Source organism: Salvelinus alpinus, chromosome 10 (genome assembly GCF_045679555.1).
Source record: "Salvelinus alpinus chromosome 10, SLU_Salpinus.1, whole genome shotgun sequence".
Lineage (NCBI taxonomy): Eukaryota > Metazoa > Chordata > Actinopteri > Salmoniformes > Salmonidae > Salvelinus > Salvelinus alpinus.
Window position 1 is genome coordinate 36,322,916 of NC_092095.1, and position 24,097 is coordinate 36,347,012.

At 40.5% G+C, this 24,097-nt stretch overlaps 1 protein-coding gene across 4 annotated transcripts in view; it reads right to left on the minus strand.

The window, feature by feature from the left end:
- The window catches only part of ptprn2 (protein tyrosine phosphatase receptor type N2), a 247,133-nt gene that overhangs the window by 85,922 nt on the left and 137,114 nt on the right, over positions 1-24,097 (minus strand). For all 4 annotated transcript variants that reach the window (XR_011666471.1, XM_071329112.1, XM_071329113.1 and 1 more), the window contains one exon: positions 2,238-2,302. Coding sequence is in view for 3 of the 4 variants with exons in the window: in XM_071329112.1 (XP_071185213.1) it covers positions 2,238-2,302 (65 nt within the window). In the remaining variant the exon portion in view is untranslated. The remainder of the gene's footprint in view (positions 1-2,237; positions 2,303-24,097) is intronic.

The following is a 24,097-nucleotide window of genomic DNA, read 5'->3' on the forward strand; positions in this document are numbered from 1 at the left end:
GCTCTCCAGATAATCTGCTTATTGTTCCTTCCCTGAGCCACTATCATCTGCTATTTAAAGTGTCAAAACCGCACTGCGCTTTGTCTTGTTGTTCTTTATTCTCCATGGGAACCAACGATCCTAAGGAGGACAGGAAATGAATACAGAGGATGTGTATCAAAGCGACACGTTTAACAGGAAATACATTTGGCATTCATTTCGGCTCAAGATCAATGTCTGGTTGCATAATGGCAGCCTCATAAAGGATGCAGGCGGTATGGATGGTAGCAGAAGGTAGCGTGGTGATTAAATGCCAAGTTGCCACATCTGGATCCATATCCCCGGAGAACAGCCCAGTCAAATCAAATCAGAGCACAGTTTACAGAGATCTGGAACATTCCAGGTTTGGTTAAGCTCCTTTACAATGATGTTGCATGTTGGGGTGTTGGGAGGACAAGCTCAGTATTCTCTTTAGGGATTTTACTTGGTACGATTTAACGATACATTCTCACAAAAATTGTATTCAATATACAGTTGAAATCGGAAGTTTACACACACCTTTGTCAAATACATTTAAACTCAGTTTTTCACACTTCCTGACATTTAATCCTAGTAAAAATTCCCTGTCATAGGTCAGTTAGGATCACCACTTTATTTTAAGAATGTGAAATGTCAGAATAATTGTAGAGAGAATGATTTATTTCAGTTTTCATCACATTCCTAGTGGGTCAGAAGTTTACATACACTCAATTAGTATTTGGTAGCATTGAGTTTAAATTGTTTAACTTGGGTCAAACGTTTCGGGTAGCCTTCCACAAGCGTCCCACAATACGTTGGGTGAATTTTGGCCCATTCCTTCTGACAGAGCTGGTGTAACTGAGTCAGGTTTGTAGGCCTTCTTGCTCGCACACGCTTTGTCAGTTCTTTCCCCAAATTTTCTATAAGTGTGAAGTCAGGGCTTTGTGATGGCCACCCCAATACCTTGACTTTGTTGTCCTTACGCCATTTTGCCTCCACTTCGGAAGTATGCTTGGGGTCATTGTCCATTTGGAAGACCCATTTGCGACCAAGCTTTAACTTCCTGACTGATGTCTTGAGATGTTGCTTCATGATGCCATCTATTTTGTGAAGTGCACCAGTCCCTCCTGCAGCAAAGCACCCCCACAACATGATGCTGCCACCCCCGTGCTTCACGTTGGGATGGTGTTGTTCGGCTTGCAAGCCTCCCCCTTTTTCCTCAAAAAATAACGATGGTCATTATGGCCCAACAGTTATATTATTGTTTCATCAGACCAGAGGACATATCTCCAAAAAGTACGATCTTTGTCCCCATGTGCAGTTGCAAACTGTAGTCTGCCTTTTTTATGGCAGTTTTGGAGTTCTTCCTTGCTGAGCGGCCTTTCAGGTTATGTCGATATAGGACTTGTTTTACTGTGGATATAGATACTTTTGTACCTGTTTCCTCCAGCATCTTCACAAGGTTCTTTGCTGTTGTTCTGGGATTGATTTGCACTTTTTGCACCAAAGTACGTTCATCTCTAGGAGACAGAATGCATCTCCTTCCTGAGCGGTATGATGGCTGTGTGGTCTGATGGTGTTTATACTTGCGTACTATTGTTTGTACAGATGAACGTGGTACCTTCAGGCGTTTGGTAATTGCTCCCAAGGATGAACCAGACTTGTGGAGGTCTACAATTTTTTTTCTGAGGTCTTGGCTAATTTCTTTTGATTTTCCCATGATGTCAAGCAAAGAGGCACTGAGTTTGAAGGTTGGCCTTGAAATACATTCACAGGTACACCTCCAATTGACTCAAATTATGTAAATTAGCCTAACATGACATAATTTTCTGGAATTTTCCAAGCTGTTTAAAGGCAGACTCAACTTAGTGTATGGAAACTTCTTACCCACTGGAATTGTGATACAGTGAATTATAAGTGAAATAATCTGTCTGTAAACAATTGTTGTAAAAATGACTTGTGTCATGCACAAAGTAGATGTCCTAACTGACTTGCCAAAACTATAGTTTGTTAACAAGACATTTGTGGAGTGGTTGAAAAACGAGTTTTAATGACTCCAACCTAAGTGTATGTAAACTTCCCACATAAAAATAATCTATAATCTGTTCCACATGGATGTAGTCAGTGCTAGATGTTCCCAGCACAGAAATCAAATGATTAGAAAGGGCATCCCCATTTAAGTCAAGGATTATAGTTCTGTGGTTCCCAGCTTACTAGATAGATGATGAAACAGGACTTACATCGCTGACTCCAGCCTCCAGGATCTTCACACCTGTCTCCTTCTCCAGCTGCTTCTTCTGCTGAACTACATGGGGAGAAACATAAAAAAGGCAAGAGTTGTGTGTGAGTGTAATTGTTATATACAGTACCAGGCAAAAGTTTGGACACACCTACTCATTCAAGGGTTTTTCTTTATTTTTACTTTATTCTACATTGTATAATAATAGTGAAGACATCAACACTATGAAATAACACTTATGGAATCATGTAGTAACCAAAAAAGTGTAAAACAAATCAAAATATATTAGATTCTTCAAAGTAGCCACCCTTTGCCTTGATGATAGCTTTGCACGCGTTTGGCATTCTTTCAACCAGCTTCACCTAGAATGCTTTTCCAACAGTCTTGAAGGAGTTCCCACATATGCTGAGCACTTGTTGGCTGCTTTTCCTTCACTCTGCGGTCCAACTCATCCCAAACCATCTCAATTGGGTTGAGGTCGGCTGATTGCGGAGGCAGTACTCCATCACTCTTCTTTTTGGTGAAATAGCCCTTACACAGCCTTGAGGTGTTTTGGATCATTGTCAGAATGCTGTGGTAGCCATGCTGGTTAAGTGTGCCTTGAATTGTAAATAAATCACCAAAAGTGTCGCCAGCAAAGCACTCCCACACCATCACACCTCCTGCTCCATGCTTCACGGTGGGAACCACACATGCGGAGATAATCTGTTCACCTACTCTGTGTCTCACAAAGACACAGCGGTTGGAACCAAAAATCTCAAAATTGAACACATCAGACCAAAGGACAGATTTCCACCGGTCTAATGTCCATTGCTCGTGTTTCTTGGCCCAAGCAAGTCGCTTCTTATTATTGGTGTCCTTTAGTAGTGGTTTCTTTGTAGCAATTCGACCATGAAGGTCTGATTCACGCAGCATTTATCTGGGCTGCAATCTGAGGCTGGTAACTCTAATGAACTTATCCTCTGCAGCAGAGGCAACTCTGGGTCTTCCTTTCCTGTGGCGGTCCTCATGAGAGCCAGTTTCATCATAGCACTTGATGTTTTTTGCGACTGCACTTGAACATTTTCTGGATTGACTGACCTTCATGTCTTAAAGTGATAATGGACTGTCGTTTCTCTTTGCTTATTTGAGCTGTTTTTGCCATAATATGGACTTGGTATTTTACCAAAAAGGACTATCTTCTGTATACCACCCCTACCTTGTCACAACACAACTGATTGGCTCAAACGCATTAAGGAAAGAAATTCCACAAATTCATTTTTAACAAGGCACACCTGTTAATTGAAATGAATTCCAGGTTATTGCCTCATGAAGCTGGCTGAGAGAATGCCAAGAGTGTGCCAAAGCTGTCATCAAGGCAAAGGGTGGCTACTTTGAAGAATCTCAAATATAAAATATATTTTGATTGTTTAACACTTTTTTGGGGTTACTACATGATTCCATATGTGTTATTTCATAATGTTGATGTCTTCACTATTATTCTACAATGTAGAAAATAGTAAAAATAAAAGAAAAACCCAGAAACCCAGGAATGAGTAGGTGTCCAAACTTTTGACTGGTACTGTATATATATATATTTTTTTGCTGTGTTTTAGTGAGAGGAATGAATGACGCAGAAGAACATGTTTGACCTTCCAGTTCTATAATGGAACAGGAGACTGTGAGAAAGAGTGTGTGACAGTGTAAGTGTGTATTAAAGATAGATGAATTCTCTCACAGTTTATTGTGCAACGTTTCTACCCGAAGCTCTTCGTCAGCCTATAACTCCAACTCAAACTCCAAGCTCATCAGTGACTGTTCAAAGTCACACTTACAGTTGGCTACGGTACACCAGGTGAGATTTTGAAAGAGTTTGCCCAACCACCCTACATGATCACAGAATACCCTACAGTACAGTGTCTAGAGCACATATGTGGATTGGAGATTTTCTTGTTGCTTTGCTCTGAGGACTTTTTTTTGTGGGGGGGGGGGGGGGGTAGTTATCCTAGCGGTTAAGAGCATTAGACTAGTAACCAAAAGGTTGCTGGTTCAAATCCTTGAGCTGACTAGGTGAAAAATCTGTTGTCGTGTCCTTGAGAAAGGCACGTCAAAGGCAAGTTGCTTTGGATAAGAGTGTCTGCTAAATTACTAAAACTTAAAGTGTTTAGGGGCCAGACCTTTGCACATAGTCAGCTGCCGAGGCACCAGTGAATGTTTACATTGTTAAATTATTTTAATGTAAAAGTGCTAGTTGATCTACTGCATAATTAATTGTTATTGGTTCTTGCAGTACTTAATAGGATCACACTATGAGTTTGATCCATACATCTATTGATCAATTCAAGTATTCCCACGCTAGTTCTAAATGCAATATTTAACAAAGATATTGTCATGAAAATCAAAGTAAGTGACGCAGCGACTGAACGTCCAACATTTAAGATCTACACTTGGCAGACTTTGTTTTATTCTGGTCATGTCTACCCCTTTGAATCCCTTGCTTTGATGGATACATTTATATTGAATTTACAAAATCAAAGGGGTCTTAATAGATTATGCCAAATAATATGGTGAATAGAGCATAATTTTAATTGAGTTTGTTAGCATGTGAATGTACCAGGAAATAAGGGGAGAAGAGAAAGAGGGAGAGCCAGGGAAAGAGAATGAGAATGAGAGAGGGTCCTTTAAATCCCATTTACCCAGATGAAGGGTATGCAAATTACCCTGAAGAGCTGAACCTTACTTCACTCCTCAAATTCTGCAAAGACCTGTTTAATTAGTATTTTAATCAATCCCAATGATTCCACGCACTGCTCAATTTATGCAGCATTCCAAATAATGAAGCATGTTACTTTAGTGCCATCATTAGGAGGGCTACTTACAGCCCTCTCTCTCTCTCTCTCCCTCTCCTTCTCCGACATCCCGCAAGCGCTGATCACCCTATCGTCTCATCAGCGATCACCGTAGCGATGGCGACGTCTAAATGATACTGTCAGGACTTATGGAATTAAGACTGGGGGGAAAGCGAGAGTGAAAGAGTGAAGGAATAGGGGGGATACATCCACAGCATAGAGATCCACTAGGCCAACATACATCACAAAGAGAGTATAGAAAATCAGTTGTGGGCAAAAGCAGCCATCTTGGTTCAACCTGGTGGTGCTGGTGTTATTTAGGAGGGGTAATGAGGCAGCCATCTTGGTTGAACCTGGCGGTGCTGGTGTTATTTAGGAAGGGCTAATGAGGCAGCCATCTTGGTTCAACCTGGTGGTGCTGGTGTTATTTAAGAGGAGGTAATGAGGCAGCCATCTTGGATCTGTGTTTTATTTCAGAGGGGGTAATGAGGGAGGTAATTAGGGCCAGCTGGGTGGGGGGAGTTGGGCGACGGAAAGGTCACCCTCAGCGTTTAGTCTTAATGAGGACCCCTCAGGGAGCTGAGGATGAGTATAGAGCCAGTCAAAACACTGCGATGAGCCTTACATCAACACACAGTCTACCTTCTATCTATTGGCTCGGATACCGTTCCAGTTTGACTGACAAGCTGAAAAGATCTAGCGTATGCTAAAAACAAAGAAGCCTGAAGGTCACTATCTTTCTACCTCTAGATTAACTTTCAACTCATCGACCGGCAGCCCACTACTTCTTGCTTTAGGAAATTTAAATGGAAATACATGGGGTTCATCATGTGCAATAATTGGCAATTGTAAAGGTCCACAGGGATTCATGCTTGGCCTGAGCTTTCTGAGATGTTTCACATTCTCTGTTCCTATAGCTGGAGTCATTTACAGAATAAACACAAACCCAGATGAAGTTTACTCCTTGCTGTTATACTGCAACCATTTTATTCATTTTAACGTCCAAAATATTTAAGACAGACTGTGAAAACTCATGTGAAGTCTAATTTTCAAGTTGTTTCCCCACTGATTTCAATTAGCAATTGTCTGTGTCTCCCTCGTTTTATTTCTGATATGCGGATTTCAGCTCCCCAGCTGTTCAGATCATCTTTTTGGTCACGCTGTCTTATTGCCCTGAATCAAATTAAACACAATCTAAAACCAACGGAAAATCTAACAGCTTCAGCCTCTTAGTTTGTGTATTAACAAAAATGGTAACACTCTACATTAAGGTACCCTTCATGTTATTATCCTAACGTAAAGTGTTACCATAGAAAATAGAAAAGTCACTACAGGAAAATATCTTCTGAACTGCTGACTTGAGTTGGAGGGGAAGATGGGAATAATTCAAACGCAATACATATCATAAAATAGTAACAAGTGGCCTCTCCACCCAGCCTCCAGCCCCATCCTGAGAAGTCAAGATGTCTGAAGGAGTTTTGGAAAAGGAGGTCAATTTAATCAGCAATCTGATGCCTCAATGTCCTTGGCCAAATTGCACACTTACACTAGACATTGCTCGCGTCCCAAATGCCTTTTGGGAAGCAACCTTACACCTCTGCACAGATCTATCGATTTTGTCTGTGTAAAACAGAGGACAATATTCAGGCATTGCTCATCACTGATTCTGACACAGTGAATATGTTGAAGTTGTCCGTATTATCTAGACAGATGGAATATTACTATGCATTTTATGTAATTTCCCATGAAAATATGACTATGAATATAATACAGATCATAATTTGTCAGGTTCGCATTTGGAGTCGGCACGCTGGCCAGCGTTGTTGTTGCTCCGACGAGACACGAAGCGTAGATGACAAAATGCATATTTCACGACCCTCTGACTGATCTTTTAATACTGAATATGCATCTCCATCCTTCCCATCTATCTCCTCCCGCCCTCCACTGCTCCTCAGGTTGTCTATTCAGCACATCCATCTCTCCGGGCAAACAAAATGAAAGTGTTTATTGCGAAGGAGGGAGGGATGACACTCGCGCCTCCACAGCCGTTACCCTTATCAGTGGCAATCACTCCAATATTAAAGCTGCCATTCTGCCCGTCACTTTCCCCTGCTGCACATATGAAGGCTGTCTGTGCATAGCTACTGTATCTCTGAGAGAGAAGGAGCGAGAGAGGGGGAGGGAGAGGGGGATACAAATGACTGGATAGCCATCTCAGAGAGAGAGAGGGAGATGGGGATCTAGAGAAGGAAGGATGGATGCATCCGATTCCCAGAGACAGATGAGATGCATCGCCCACCGTTCATTTTTCAGTCATAATCAGGGGGATGGAATGATCATTTTTTTAAATATACCTCGATCTGCCTCTGTAGCACAGAGATGCCATCAAATCAACAACTGTGAAAAATGACATATTTATTGTATATTGCACATTTACCAATCTCTTTGACCAGCTTTTGAAATGCAAAATAGTTCACAGATATTGTTCTCTTTACATAGATGACATCATATATTATTTGTATTCTGCACTGAGGTAGATGGCATCCAAGGGTTTAAGAGTAGTAGCAGCTGCACTTTGATAAATAATATCCCCATAATCAAGAACAGATTAAATGTTGACTGAATAATCTGCTTCCTATTGCTTGGAGAAAGACATGATCTGTTTCTGTAGAAAAAGTCAATTTTAAATCTAAACTACTTAACCAGCTCATCTACGGTATATGTTTTTTAAATGTCAAATCCATATCAATCCAAATGCCTAAATATTTATCTGCGGGAACACGTTCGATTGGAGAACCATCTAATGAGTGAATGTGTATTTCATCTGAAACATTCTTAAAAGAGTTTAAAAACAACATTTATTTTCTTTTACCCATATTAAGCACACGTTTTAAATCAGCAAGTGATTCCTGTATAGCTATAAAATCTGCCTGTAGTTTTGAAATAGCCAGATCAACAGTCGGGGCAATAACATACATACTAGTATCATCTACATACAGATGAAGTTTACACTTTTTAACGGATTGACCAATGGTGTTTATATAAATAGTGAAGAGAACAGGTCCCAAACGCTAAATACATTTCTCGGGTAAAAAAAAAGCAAAGTTGAAGAATCTTAGCTAGACAAGAAAGCCTTGAAATGGGGTGATTATCATTAAGATCTCTACTAAGATCTCTACTTTATGGAGTGGCACCACAAGAGCTGATTTCCATACTTTTGGAATATTTCCTGATAACAATGTTGAATTAAAAATGTGGGTTATTGATCCAACAATAATGGGCGCTGCACCCTTATCAGACCAGGATCCAATTGGTCGGCCCCTGTAGATTTATTGTTGTCTATTGCTAGCAAACCAATTTTCTGTAAATAGAATAAAAGAAAAGCTTTGACTATCATTTCTCTATTCATTCAGTGAGTTTCCCCTATCAGCATCCAGCCCAATATCATTGTGAATAGGCTTAGAAGTTATTTCAAAATGAGATAGCCCTCTGAAATAAAATGGTGATTAAAATGCATCAATGATGGCATTTTTTTCTGTAAACAGGCAAGTGTCTGAATGTATTTGTTTTCGCAGAGAGGAGGAAGTAGAACCCTTCAGGGATTTGACAGTTTTCCAGAATTTAACTGGGTTCCCATGACAATCCAAAAGAGCAGTTACATAAATCAGATTTAGCCTTTCTGATTTGTTTTACACAATGATTCCTCAGTTGCTAAAATCTTGCCAGTGATCCTGGCATCTTTTATGAATGACTTCTAATAATTCCAGAGTGTACCAGGCATTCGATCACCTTTAACCCTTCATTTTTTAAAGGGAGCATAATTACGCACAATAGTATTGAAGACATCTGCAAAAAGGCACAAAGCTAAATCAGGTTCAGGGATAGCTGAAATACAATCAAGGTCGCTAAAATAAAGATCATGTAAAAAAAAGCCTGTTCACTAAACTTTTTAAAGTTTCCTGTTTGTGATGATACGAGGCTTCGATTTTTGTATTCAAGACTGGTCACAATCTTGGGCAAAGATTCCAGTAGAAACATACAGCTCTGGAAAAAATTTAGAGATCACTGCAAAATGATCAGTTTCTCTGGTTTTACTATTTATAGGTCTGTGTTTGGGTAAAATGAACATTTTTGTTTTAATCTATAAACTACTGACAACATTTCTCCCAAATTCCAAATAAAAATATTGTCATTTATAGCATTTATTTGCAGAAAATGACAACTGGACAACATAATTTAAAAAATGCAGTGTTGTCCGACCGGGAATAATACAAAGAAAATAAGTTCATATTCATTTCTAAAGGCTTTCGACTCTGTCAATCACCACATTCTTATCGGCAGACTCAACAGCCTTGGTTTGTCAAATGACTGCCTCGCCTGGTTCACCAACTACTTCTCTGATAGAGTTCAGTGTGTCAAATCGGAGGGCCTGTTGTTCGGACCTCTGGCAGTCTCTATGGGGGTGCCACAGAGTTCAATTCTCGGGCCGACTCTTTTCTCTGTATACATCAATGATGTCGCTCTTGCTGCTGGTGATTCTCTGATCCACCTCTATGCAGACGACACTGTTCTGTATACTTCTTGGCCCTTCTTTGGACACTGTGTTAACAACCTCCAGACGAGTTTCAATGTCATTACAACTCTCCTTCCGTGGCCTCCAACTGCTCTTAAATGCAAGTAAAACTAAATGCATGCTCTTCAACCGATCGCTGCCCGCACCTGCCCGCCCGTCCAGCATCACTACACTGGACGGTTCTGACTTAGAATATGTGGACAACTACAAATACCTAGGTGTCTGGGTAGACTGTAAACTCTCCTTCCAGACTCACATTAAGCATCTCCAATCCAAAATTAAATCTAGAATTGGCTTCCTATTTCGCAACAAAGCATCCTTCACTCATGCTGCCAAACATACCCTCGTAAAACTGACCATCCTACCGATCCTCGACTTCGGCAATGTCATTTACAAAATAGCCTCCAACACTCTACTCAACAAATTGGATGCTGTCTATCACAGTGCCATGCGTTTTGTCACCAAAGCCCCATATACTACCCACCACTGCGACCTGTACACTCTCGTTGGCTGGCCCTCGCTTAATACTCGTCGCCAAACCCACTGGCTCCAGGTCATCTACAAGTCTTTGTTAGGTAAAGCTCCGCCGTATCTCAGCTCACTGGTCACCATAGCAACACCCACCCGTAGCACGGGCTCCAGCAGGTATATCTCATTGGTCACCCCCAAAGCCAATTCCTCCTTTGGCCGCCTTTCCTTCCAGTTCTCTGCTGCCAATGACTGGAAAGAACTGCAAAAATCACTGAAGCTGGAGACTCATATCTCCCTCACTAGCTTTAAGCACCATCTGTCAGAACAGCTCACAGATCACTGCACCTGTACATAGCCCAACTGTAAATAGCCCATCCAACTACTTCATCCCATACTGTATTTATGTATTTATCTTGCTCCTTTGCACCCCAGCATCTCTACATGCACATTCATCTTCTGCACATCTATCACTCCAGTGTTTAATTGGTATAATGTAGTTACATCGCCACCATGGCCTATTTATTGCCTTACCTCCCTTACCTTACCTCATTTGCACAGACTGTATATAGACTTTTTCTACTGTATTATTGACTGTATGTTTGTTTATTCCATGTGTAACTCTGTGTTGTTGTATGTGTCGAACTGCTTTGCTTTATCTTGGCCAGGTCGCAGTTGTAAACGAGAACTTGTTCTCAACTAGCCTACCTGGTTAAATAAAGGTGAAATAAAAAATAATTTAAAAATAAAATAAAATAACACATTCATAAATGGCAAAAAGGACAGAAAGAAGTTTTGAAATGTATGTCCTAAATCTAGGAGATATAAAAAAAACAAGGAAATATACAGTACCAGTCAAAAGTTTGGACACACCTACTCATTCAAGGGTTTTTCTTTATTTTTTACTATTTTCTACATTGTATAACAATAGTGAAGACATCAAAATGATGAAATAACAGCTATGGGATCATGTAGTAACCAAAAAAAGTGTTAAACAAATCAAAATATATCTTATATGTTAGATTCTTCAAAGTAGCCACCCTTTGCATTGATGACAGCTTTGCACACTCTTGGCATTGTCTCAACCATCTTCACCTGGAATGCTTTTTCAACAGTATGGAATGAGTTCCGAGATATGCTGAGCACTTGTTGGCTGCTTTTCCTTCACTCTGTGGTCTAACTCATCCCAAACCATCTCAATTGGGTTGAGGTCGGCTAATTGTGGAGGCCAGGTCATCTGATGCAGCACTCCATCAATCTCCTTCTTGGTCAAATAGCCCTTACACAGCCTGGAGGTGTGTTGGGTCATTGTCCTGTTGAAAAACAAATGATAGTCCCACTAAGCACAAACCAGACGGGATGGCATATCGCTGCAGAATGCTGTGGTAGCCATGCTGGTTAAGTGTGGCTTGAATTACAAATAAATCACAGACGGTGTCACCAGCAAAGTAATCCCCACACCATCACACCTCCTCCTCCATGCTTCATGGTGGGAACCACACATGCTGAGATCATCCGTTCACCTACTCCGCGTCTCACAAAGACACGGCGGTTGGAACCAAAAATCTCACATTTGGACTCATCAGACCAAAGGACAGATTCTCACCAGTCTAATGTTCCTTGCTCGTGTTTCTTGGCCCAAGCAAGTCTCTTTCTTCTTATTGGTTTCCTTTAGTAGTGGTTTCTTTGCAGCAATTCGACCATGAAGGCCTGATTCACGTAGTCTCCTCTGAACAGTTGATGTTGAGGTGTGTCTGTTACTTGAACTCTGTGAAGCATTTATTTGGGCTGCAATTTCTGAGGCTGGTAACTCTAATGAAGTTATCCTCTGCAGCAGAGGTAACTCTGAGTTTTCCTTTCCTGTGGCGGTCCTCATGAGAACCAGTGTCATCATAGCGCTTGATGGGTTTTGCGACTGCACTTGAAGAAACTTTCAAAGTTCTTGAAATGTTCTGTTTTGACTGACCTTCATGTCTTAAAGTAATGATGGACTGTCGTTTGTCTTTGCTTATTTGAGCTGTTCTTGCCATAATATGGACTTGGTCTTTTACCAAACAAGGCTATCTTCTGTATACAACCCCTACATTGTCACAACACAACAGATTGGCTCAAACACATTAAGTAAAGAAATTTAAAAACTTTTTTAAAGGCACATCTGTTATTAATTGAAATGCATTCCAGGTGACTACCTCATGAAGCTGGTTTGAGAGAATGCCAAGAATGTGCCAAGCTGTCATTACAGCCACAAAGGGGATGCTGCCGTGATATTCGAGGCATTATCAAGTGCTTGTTAAATTGTGAATGAGCGACTATTGGAGTGTGTACAGCCTGTGCAAAAACAAAGCAGAGCTCATGCCTTTCAAACAACCTTTTTCAAATCATCATTAGAGTCTCATCATGCAGCCATACTATGTATTAAAAATCAAAACATATTGCCCAATGTTTGTAGAACAACTAAAGTTACATTAATATCTCTAAATTAAGCATATAGGAGTACCTATTTCTTTGTTAACCGCTCAACACAGAATATCCGCATGTGCGCAACCCCGTCAAATCGTTCTGAGAAAATATTTATATTTGTTCATTTGTATTCTTCATAAAATAATATAAAATAATCCCACGGAATTATAAGCAAATCTTGTCTGCTAAATGAACTAGTGTAACCATTATGCTATTATTTTCTTCTGCAATATACTATATAAGTAACTGCTAGTAACCCAGAAGCACCAATGTGTCGGGGAAACACCGTACAGCTGGCGACCGAAGTCAGCGTGCATGCGCCCGGCCGCCACAAGGAGTCGCTAGAGCGCAATGGAACAAGGACATCCCAGCTAGCCAAACACTTCCTTAACCCGGACAACGCTGGGCTAATTGTGTGCCGCCTCATTGGACGGTATTATGATTTGAGATTATGCCGGTTAATTGTTTAGCTAGCTAGCTACCTAGCTAGCTACATGTCTAAACAAAAGACTCCACTTTGGCATTATTATTACATGACCCATTAATTTAGACAAGTGTGTTGGGTTAGTGTCATCTAATACTTATAGAAAATGTAGAAATATTTTTATCTGGACACTTTCTGTTTTTGATATTGCTAGTATACAGTCGTGGCCAAAAGTTTTCAGAATACGTTTTGAGAAAAATTAATTTCCACAAAGTTTGCTGCTTCAGTGTCTTTAGATATTTTTGTCAGATGTTACTATGGAATACTGAAGTATAATTACAAGCATTTCATAAGTGTCAAAAGCTTTTATTGACAATTACATGAAGTTGATGCAAAGAGTCAATATTTGCAGTGTTGACCCTTCTTTTTCAAGGCCTCTGCAATCCACCCTGGCATGCTGTCAATTAATTTCTGGGCCACATCCTGACTAATGGCAGCCCATTCTTGCATAATCAATGCTTGGAGTTTGTCAGAATTTGTGGGTTTTTGTTTGTCCATCTGCCTCTTGAGGATTGACCACAAGTTCTCAATGGGATTAAGGTCTGGGGAGTTTCCTGGCCATGGACCCAAAATATCGATGTTTTGTTCCCAGAGCCACTTAGTTATCACTTTTCCCTTATGGCAAGGTGCTCCATCATGTGGAAAAGGCATTGTTCATCACCAAACTGTTCCTGGATGGTTGGGAGAAGTTGCTCTCGAAGGATGTGTTGGTACCATTCTTTATTCATGGCCGTGTTCTAAGGCATAATTGTGAGTGAGCCCACTCCCTTGGCTGAGAAGCAACCCCACACATGAATGGTCTCAGGATGCTTTACTGTTGGCATGACACAGGACTGATGGTAGCGCTCACCTTGTCTTCTCCAGACAAGATTTTTTCCGGATACCCCTAACAATCGGAAAGTGGATTCATCAGAGAAAATTACTTTACCCCAGTCCTCAGCAGTCCAATCCCTGTACCTTTTGCAGAATATCAGTCTGTCCCTGATGTTTTTCCTGGAGAGAAGTGGTTCCTTTGCTGCCCTTCTTGACACCAGGCCATCCTCCAAAACTCTTCGCCTCACTCTGCGCGCAGATGCACTCACACCTGCCTGCTGCCATTCCTGAGCAAGCTCTGTACTGGTGGTACCCCGATCCCGCAGCTGAATCAACTTTAGGAGACGGTCCTGGCGCTTGCTGGACTTTCTTGGGCCCCCTGAAGCCTTCTTCACAACAATTGAACCGCTCTCCTTGAAGTTCTTGATGATCTGATAAATGGTTGATTTAGGTGCAATCTTACTGGCAGCAATATCCTTGCCTGTGAAGCCCTTTATGTGCAAAGCAATGATGACGGCACGTGTTTCCTTGCAGGTAACCATGCTTGACAGAGGAAGAACAATGATTCCAAGCACCACCCTCCTTTTGAAGCTTCCAGTCTGTTATTCGAACTCAATCAGCATGACAGAGTGATCTCCAGCCTTGTCCTCGTCAACACTCACACCTGTGTTAACGAGAGAATCACTGACATGATGTCAGCTGGTCCTTTTGTGGCAGGGCTGAAATGCAGTGGAAATGTTTTTTTGGGGGATTCAGTTCATTTGCATGGCAAAGAGGGACTTTGCAATTAATTGCAATTCATCTGAGCACTCTTCATAAGATTCTGGAGTATATGCAAATTGCCATCATACAAACTGAGGCAGCAGACTTTGTGAAAATGTATATCTGTGTCACTTTTGGCCACGACTGTACAAGTAACCACTTCACTGTACCGTTTACACCTCTGTATCCTGTGCATGTGATAAATAAACGTAGATTTTATTTGATATAGTGTGTGTTTACCACATGGCCTTAAAGAGACCGCTGGGGCTAAGGGGAGTGGTGGAACTAGAGTTTTATGGGGTGGCCAAGGCTATTTCAGGGGGTCCATAGACCATGACAGAAAATTAGTGTGTAACCCTAACCTGGCATCTAAGGAGCATGAATGAATCCTATGATTGCTGATTAGAGGTAGAAGTGATAATTCACTTAACCCGGAGTTCTTCAATGTGGCAGATAGTGTGGTCCAAAAGGGTGACATCACTAGAATTCTGTAACATACTATGAATAGTCAGTGTCTCTACCTCGGAACTGCAGCTAAATTTCTTTCTTTCTCTCTCTCACACACACACGCGCACGCACACGCACAAATACTGGAGAGACTTGGGTCACTCTGTTTTCATGAATATATAATCTGGGCCTATAAGTGTTGAACATCAAAAATATTTTCCGAAAAGAAAGCTCAAGCACCAAGGAGATAAGATAGCATTTGTGTTACATAAATTGCATAGTTTATTTACAGAAAAGTAAATTTACAAAAAAATACACTGCAATTTGACATACCAGGTATCAAGAAGAAACGGACTTGAAATAATTATGGTGCCCATCAATATTACAAACAGTATCATATTTATGCTCACATATATTATGTTAACTGTCACCGAAAGCACTCACAAACTTCTACAGATGCACAATCGAGAGCATCCTGTCGGGCTGTATCACCGCCTGGTACGGCAACTGCTCCGCCCACAACCGTAAGGCTCTCCAGAGGGTAGTGAGGTCTGCACAACGCATCACCGGGGGCAAACTACCTGCCCTCCAGGACACCTACACCACCCGATGTCACAGGAAGGCCATAAAGATCATCAAGGACAACAACCACCCAAGCCACTGCCTGTTCACCCCGCTATCATCCAGAAGGCGAGGTCAGTACAGGTGCATCAAAGCAGGGACCGAGAGACTGAAAAACAGCTTCTATCTCAAGGCCATCAGACTGTTAAACAGCCACCACTAACATTTAGTGGCCGCTGCCAACATACTGACTCAACTCCAGCCACTTTAATAATGGGAATTGATGGAAATTATGTAAAAATTTACCACTAGCCACTTTAAACAATGCCACTTAATATAATGTTTACATACCCTACATTACTCATCTCATATGTATATGTATATACTGTACTCTATATCATCTACTGCATCTTGCCATCTTTATGTAATACATGTATCACTAGCCACTTTAAACTATGCCACTTTATGTTTACATACCCTACATTACTCATCTCATATGTATATACTGTACTCTATACCATCTACTGCATCTTGCCTATGCCGTTCTGTACCATCACTCATTCATATATCTTTATGTACATATTCTTTATCCCTTTACACTTGTGTGTATAAGGTAGTAGTTGTGGAATTGTTAGGTTAGATTACTTGTTGGTTATTACTGCATTGTCGGAACTAGAAGCACAAGCATTTCGTTACACTCGCATTAACATCTGCTAACCATGTGTATGTGACAAATAAAATTTGATTTGATTTGCTTTGATTTGAACTATTAGCAAAGAAAAGTTTTGGAATTGGCCTAACCAAGACCAAATTAAATCTGTGTGACATGATACCCTTTGGATTTATCATTTTAGAATGTCAGTGTACTAGCTAGTACACAGTGCAGGTTTTAATCATGACAATGCCAAATAATGCTAGGTAGATTTAAAACAGCATAATTCTGCGGTTCTGGTGAGAACTGGAAAAAAAAATCACAAACTTATCCATGTTGAGGGAGCGTCCCCTCCTTGACTCAACACTGAGAATTCCGAGGTAACTTAAACTGTCATCAACCATTGTTGTCCTAAGGTGGTTTTTAATCAGTTTTAAAGCTGATTTAAAGCAGATTCAGGTGTATTGGGCAGAGAAAAATGCCTACAGGCGAAACAATAAGTCGAATCTTGATTTACAGAATATTCAAGCCATAAATTGTCCTTATATCAGGAGCTGTTGAAAGCCCTTTTCCTAGTACCATGCTGAGTTCTGGGAAATGTTTTCAAACACGGCTGTACAGGACCCTCTTCTCTGGATCTTGAAATGTCTGAAATACACGTTAAATAATTTGTCATATCTCCATGGAAATGTATAATTAAAGGATCCACAAGATTAGATACTAACAGCTGCTAACTAAAATGTGTAGTTTCAAGTATAGGCCTGGCCTATAATTGGGTCCTTTTGGAACAGAAGTCTGATATCTCTACCTTTCTTTTCATGTTTAATTGACCCTATGCAAAAATAAGACAGTCTATGGTTACATCTAAGCATCCAATTACCCACATTTTAGTCCAATCTCAATCTTAATTACAAATCTCAATTATCATAACTGTACCTTAAAATCAACTACCAGCCTAAGTTACTAGTTATATCATGGCTAGCCCTACTCTGCAGAAAGTGACTTAGCTAGCTATAATTTCTTACACCTTTACGATAGCAAACAGGCTATCTGAAAATTGTGGTAATCTTTTGAGTAACGTTAACAGATTGATAATAACAATTGTTCGTTTCGAGTTCAAGAACACAAATCTAACTGAGTTAATGGACTTCAAATTGCTGAATGTTAACTTGCTGAACACTGACAGCTGTAGCCTACTATAGTTACCCCACATTAGCTAAACATTGGTATACTGTAACTTACAACACTGCACTGTATATGCATGTATTACTAGCACAGATGTAAACATAATGTTAGGCTGAATTGGGAACCGATCTCTCTTATCTGATTAACTGTCTGTTAATGGAGCCAAATGTCTAACGTTAACTTACACAGCGACTCAACTTTCGTAAAAGTTGTTCAGGGAACCTAAAACCGATGCCAAACCTTAAAACTTACTTCAAATATGATGCTTTCGCCAATCGCGAAAAGAGCTTGTGGAGCTGTGGAAATATTTTCTCTTCTTCTTCTGTATGTTCTTCTTATTCTTCTTCTTCTGTATCTCGCAACCAACGTTAATATTCTCTCTTCCTTGTCCTCGATTTAAAAAATGCGCTGGCGAACGGCAAAATAAATGCTTCTTTCAACAAGAGGTGAAATGAGATGTCAATCAGCATCAAACTGCCAGTAGCTAATTAAATTTTGGGGTGGCACCCCTCTGGCTCCGCCCCTGGCTAAGGGTTAAGATGGTGTGAATGATCCTGAATGGGTGTACACAAAGAAGAGCTCTCCAGTAGATGTACCAAACTATTCAAGGGCCATTTTCTCAAAAGTGGGGTTACAAGTTAATCAACTTTCAAAGCAGAATTACTTTCCCATTGTTCCTCAACTGCAGTGTATGACATACCATTTTCTAGCTCTGAGTCTGTACTATTATGTAAAAAACACAATTTCAAATTTTTCTACGAATCAAGGCTGTCGGTCACAATATAATCTACTACCCTGACAAAGAACATGTCAAGAACCACTTATTTTTTAAGTATATGCTGGTACAGCATGGTTTCTAGCTGGTCAATCTGGTCTGCAAATCCACACCCTTCATCATTATCATATTTCCCAGCATGTTCTATTGCAGTTTGATTTCAATATCTATGTTTTTGCATGTACACTTATTTTGTTTTAGCTTGGCAGACATTCTAAATTAAAATTGTTGTGACTAAATGTTCCAATTGTTGGATATCCCGACTCAGGCTTGATTCCAGTAGAAATTAGACATCACTTTACAAGCCAGCATAATGTGACTTGATGCTGGTTTTGTGGGTGAGCAGTGTCCAAAAAACAGAAAAGGCTGGTTACCAGTGAAAACACAACGAAGACTAGTCACCAGCCTATGTTGTTTTCTTTCAGCAGGGTCAATCGTGTGGTTAGACCAGGAGTCTCCAACATTTCTTGCATGACAGCTACTTTAAATGTAACTTTGCGAGCTGCTCATTTTTGTGTAGCTTTCAAATGAGCACATTGTTATCTTCTCTACCCTGTGTCCTTAGTGTACAAGAAAAGTAGTGCACTATGTTTTCTATCAATATACCTGGTAAAATAATGGGGGGCATTACAATTCTAAGGGGGGGCCCTATAAAATCTGTGATTTTTTCAGAAAATTATGTTTTATATTTTCCCAAATTATGTTTTCAGTTTATTTTTTCCTGGTTTTAGATTTAGTTTAGTTTTTCACTCTTAAAATTGTAATTGTTCATAGAGAAACAACGAAATTGGATGTTCTGAGTCCATGTCAATGCTTAAATCACATCAGAACAAGTTGTTTTTCAGGTCTGGAAGAAAACTAACACATTTTGTTTTTTGAGTGTAATTCCCCTTTATTGCGCATCCGGCCCTTTAATTGTTCATCTAGCGAGTGAGGAATGTGCCGGTCTAGTAATGGCTCTGTACTGCTGCTGCTCATTTCATGTCAAAGTTGGCAAATAACAAAGAATATACACAAATTATATACTAACTCATTATATTCTTCTACCAGGTAAGCCTACTTTGCAGTTAACGTTTAATTGAGAAGGTTTTGGGGAAAGTACTTCTGTCAGCCCACAAGACGGTTATCACATCAACTGGCTACACAGAGTGATGGACAAACACGTGCACCACACAGACAGACAGGGGCAATATTGCTGGAAATCAATTGCCAGATATTGTGTTAGTTTTGGCTTTTTAAGCCAATAGTGGCTAACCAGGGATGGGATAATGTCAATGTTTCGTTGATTAGACAGTAGTTGGGAGCTTGCGGTGTGTGATACTTGTGAGATTCGTTCATGACAGTTTGCGGTGGAACACGTGAAAATTGCCATGTACTTTCAGAATTGTTTGGCGAGCTACTCATACACAACCACACAACTATGTCTTACTATACTTGTGAGGACTTTCTGGGGACCAACAATATATTCCCATTCAATATGCTATTTCTTACTAAGCCCTAACCCTTATCTTAACCCTAACCTTAAACCCTAACCATAAAGCTAGCCTTAACTCCTAACCATAAACCTAACCCCTAACCCTAATTCTAACCCTAACCCTATCCCCTAAGCCTAAAATAGCCTTTTTACAAGTGAAGACAGGCCAATGTTCTCACTTCTCTGATTTTTAGTTGGTTTACTATTCTTGTGAGTACTTCTGGTACTCACAAGAATAGTAAACCAACTAAGTATAGTAAAACATGTGCACGCACGCACGCACGCACGCACGCACGCACGCACGCACACACACACACACACACACACACACACATTAATCTATCCCCAGCCAATCAAGGAAAAGTCCTCTCCCTTGTCTTTTCTTCTCATGAATATCACTGGTTATTCCATTCCTCTACTTTGATAAATCTAGTCACTCAGGCTCTGAGTAAACCTTCAAATGACAAATGACAAGGAGGAGGGGAGAGAGGAGAGTAGAGCGGGGGTGAAAATAAGGAGAGGGAAAATAGAGGAGGAGAGTGTAGTGGAAAAACAAAACACTTTTATCTTGCTCCGAAGAAATTGAGAAGGTAATGCATTCGGTGTCTCCATGTGTTTCCATGTGTATGACATCATTAGAAGCTAATGCAGAAGTAGAAACACCAATCATACTGGCCGTGTCCATCACATGGTAGTCGTGCTGTTAGTAGCAGGGGGCGGTGCTGATTGAGTTTCTGTTTACTTACCATGATCAATATCTGCCTACGGAGTATGAGGAGAGGATAAACTAGCACTACTGGCTGGCAACCAACTACTACTATTATTCAGGCTGAACCAATACTCCATAGTGCTCAAATACATGGGTCGTATTCATTAGGCACCAAATGAAAACGGACTGAAACAAGGATGGACAACCTGAATTTGTCCAATAAGAAATGCTTGTTTTCATTTGCAAAACGTTTTGTTACGGTGTGCTACACCTTACAGTGTGCCATAAAGACCCCCTGTTTTATAATTACCCAAACACCAACAGTGAATATGACCCCTTATACCCCAAACACCTACAGTGAATATGACCCCTTATACCCAAACACCTACTGTGAATATGACCCCTTATACCCAAACACCTACAGTGAATATGACCTCTTATACCCAAACACCTACTGTGAATATGACCCCTTATACCCAAACACCTACAGTGAATATGACCCCCTGTACCCAAACACCTACAGTGAATATGACCCCCTGTACCCAAACACCTACTGTGAATATGACCCCTTATACCCAAACACCTACAGTGAATATGACCCCTTATACCCAAACACCTACATTGTTTCATACAGGGCAAAACTTCTTCTTCATGATGCCAAAATGTGCTTCAACGGTGTGTGTTTTCTCTTTACACAATGTACACACCATGTACACAGGCCTAACACTGTGGTATTAATAACAGACCGTGAGAAACGGATTGCGTTTCAAAATGGTACCATATTCCCTATATAGTGCACTACTTTTGACCAGGACCCATACGGCAAATAGTGCACTGGTCAAAACGAGTGCACTATATAGTATATACCCCATCTCTACTCTCTCATCTCTCCTCAATATGTTTCTCTCTCATCGGTTGATTAATAGAGTACGGCTCCTGCTGACACTGTGTAGAATAGGCATTTTCCGTTCGATAGGTGCTGACACCAATTCTTCACAGACTGCGGGGAAACGGAGGGAACAGAAGCGGTAGCGGCCAATGATTTGGACCCCGGGCACCTCCAGATGTGAGACAAACCCCATGGATGTCACTCCACATCCACCCAGGGGTTTTGTTTCTACTGTTTCCTCCCACTCCGAAGGAGATCATCTGCAGCTGAACAAAATATTCGAGATAAACTGCGTTTGACAATTGTTCAAAAGAGAGGCTACGTTTATAGATTGCAGTGGCGCCTACTGGTTGACGAGGTTTACCGTACAAATCCAACACGATCATCTTAGTGTGAGTAGTGTGTTGTCTTCCCTCCTTCTTCCGCCTTCTCTGATTATATTAGAGCAGATAGAATAGAATACAATAGAATGGAATAGAGTAAAGTGACTAATGAAGGACTTTTCCCTTGGCAGACTATCTGGCTGTCAATCAAACATCCGTATTAGCATTATTAAAATAAACTCTGTTACTCAGACTCCTTAGAACTTTATTGGGTTAAAAAGGAAGTGTCAGGATGCCAGTTACACTCACTGATCATTGACAGTGGATTCATCATCATACCTACAGTAGATCATTCTATAAACCTACACCAAGTATTTCTTTACCTGAGACACCTTTCCCTACACTGAAAAAAATTAAGGTTATTTAATGGTTCTTCCTCAGCTCTTAGGGATCCTTGGCGAACTCTTGCCCAATTGATACCTTTAAGTTAAGTGCGGGGTTCTTGACGTGGCATGTACGGTTCTTCAGAATTCAAAAAGGTTCTTGAAATGATGGAAGCCAGCAGATGTGTCCCTTTCATAGCACGCAGCAAATTGGTCAGTGTTAACTTGTGTTGATTTCTCAAAGTAACATTTCTAGTGTTGATTCAATAGTTAAATGAACACTGTAAAGAGTTAAACTAACACTCAGTGGTGTAAATGAACACCAGTGTTGGTGTTAATAACCAAAGTTAACCCAAAACCACGCCCATCATTATCCTATTTCCCAGCAAGCTCTATTGCAGGTTGATAAAAAATTTAAAAAATCAATATCTATGTTTTTGCATATACTGTACTGTATATTGAGTGATTAAAATGAATCTTATGCTACTCAAATATAAATAACATACCTTTTTCTAAACTATTCCTATCTGTTACTTGGACTTATTGCACCCGTTACTGAAATGGAAAGTTTTCCCGGTTTAGATGTTTAAGGTAGTCTCCTATCTTTGTCTGGATTCCAATAGAAATTAAAAATCACTTTCAAGCCAGCATAATGTGACTTGCAGGCCTGATGTGGCCTGTACACTATGAGTTTCAGGTCATTGTATTAGGGTAAAACTAGATCCTCAATAGAAGGCCTTATGAAATAGGTATTTCATTTGAAAAATACAGTACCAGTCAAAAGTTTGGACACACCTACTCACCTACTCCAGGAGTTTTCTTTATATTTACTATTTTCTACATTGTAGAATAATTGTGAAGACATCAAAACTATGAAATAACACACATGGAATCATGTAGTAACCCAAAAAGTTTTAAACAAACCAAAATATATTTTATATTTGAGATTCTTCAAAGTAGACACCCTTTGCCTTGACGACAGCGCTGCACACTTTTGGCATTCTCTCAACCAGCTTCACAAGGTAGTCACCTGGAATGCATTTCAATTAACAGGTATGCCTTGTTAAAAGTGAATTTGTAGAATTTCTTTCCTTCTAAATGCTTTTGAGCCAATCTGTTGTGTTGTGACAACAGATTAGGGGTGGTATACAGAAGGTAGGGGTGGTATACAGAAGATAGCCCTACTTGGTAAAAGACCAAGTCCATATTATGGCAAAAACAGCTCAAATAAGCAAAGGGAAACAACAGTCCATCATTACTTTAGACATCAGTCAGTCAATCCGGTCAGTCAAGGTCAGTTAATCCGGAAAATTAAAATAACTTTCAAAGTTTCTTCAAGTGCAGTCACAAAAACCATCAAGTGCTATGATGAAACTGTCTCTCATGAGAACCGCCACAGGAAAGGAAGACCCAGAGTTACCTCTACTGCAGAGGATAAGTTCATGAGAGGTACAAATCTCAGAAACTGCAGCCCAAATAAATGTTTCATAGAGTTCAAGTAACAGACACATTTCCACATCAACTGTTTAGAGGAGACTGAGTGAATCAGGCCTTCATGGTCGAATTGCTGGAAAGAAACCACTACTAATGGACACCAATAATAAGAAGAGACTCGCTTGGGCCAAGAAACACGAGCAAGGACATTAGACCAGTGGAAATCTGTCATTTGGTCTAATGAGTCCAAAATTGAGATTTTTGGTTCCAACCATCATGTCTTTGTGAGAAGGAGAGTAGATGAACGAATGATCTCCGCATGTGTGGTTCCCACCGTGAAGCATGGAGAAGGAGGTGTGGTTTGCGCTTAGTGGGACTATCATTTGTTTTTCCACAGGACAATGACCCAACACACCTCCAGGCTGTGTAAGGGCTATTTTACCAAGAAGGAGAGGGATGGAGTGTTGCATCAGATGACCTGGCCTACAAAATCACCCAACCTCAACCCGATTGAAATGGTTTGGGATGAGTTCGACTGCAGAGTGAAGGAAAAGCAGCCAACAAGTGCTCAACATATGTGGGAACTCCTTCAAGACTGTTGGAAAAGCATTCCAGATGAAGCTGGTTGAGAGAATGCCAAG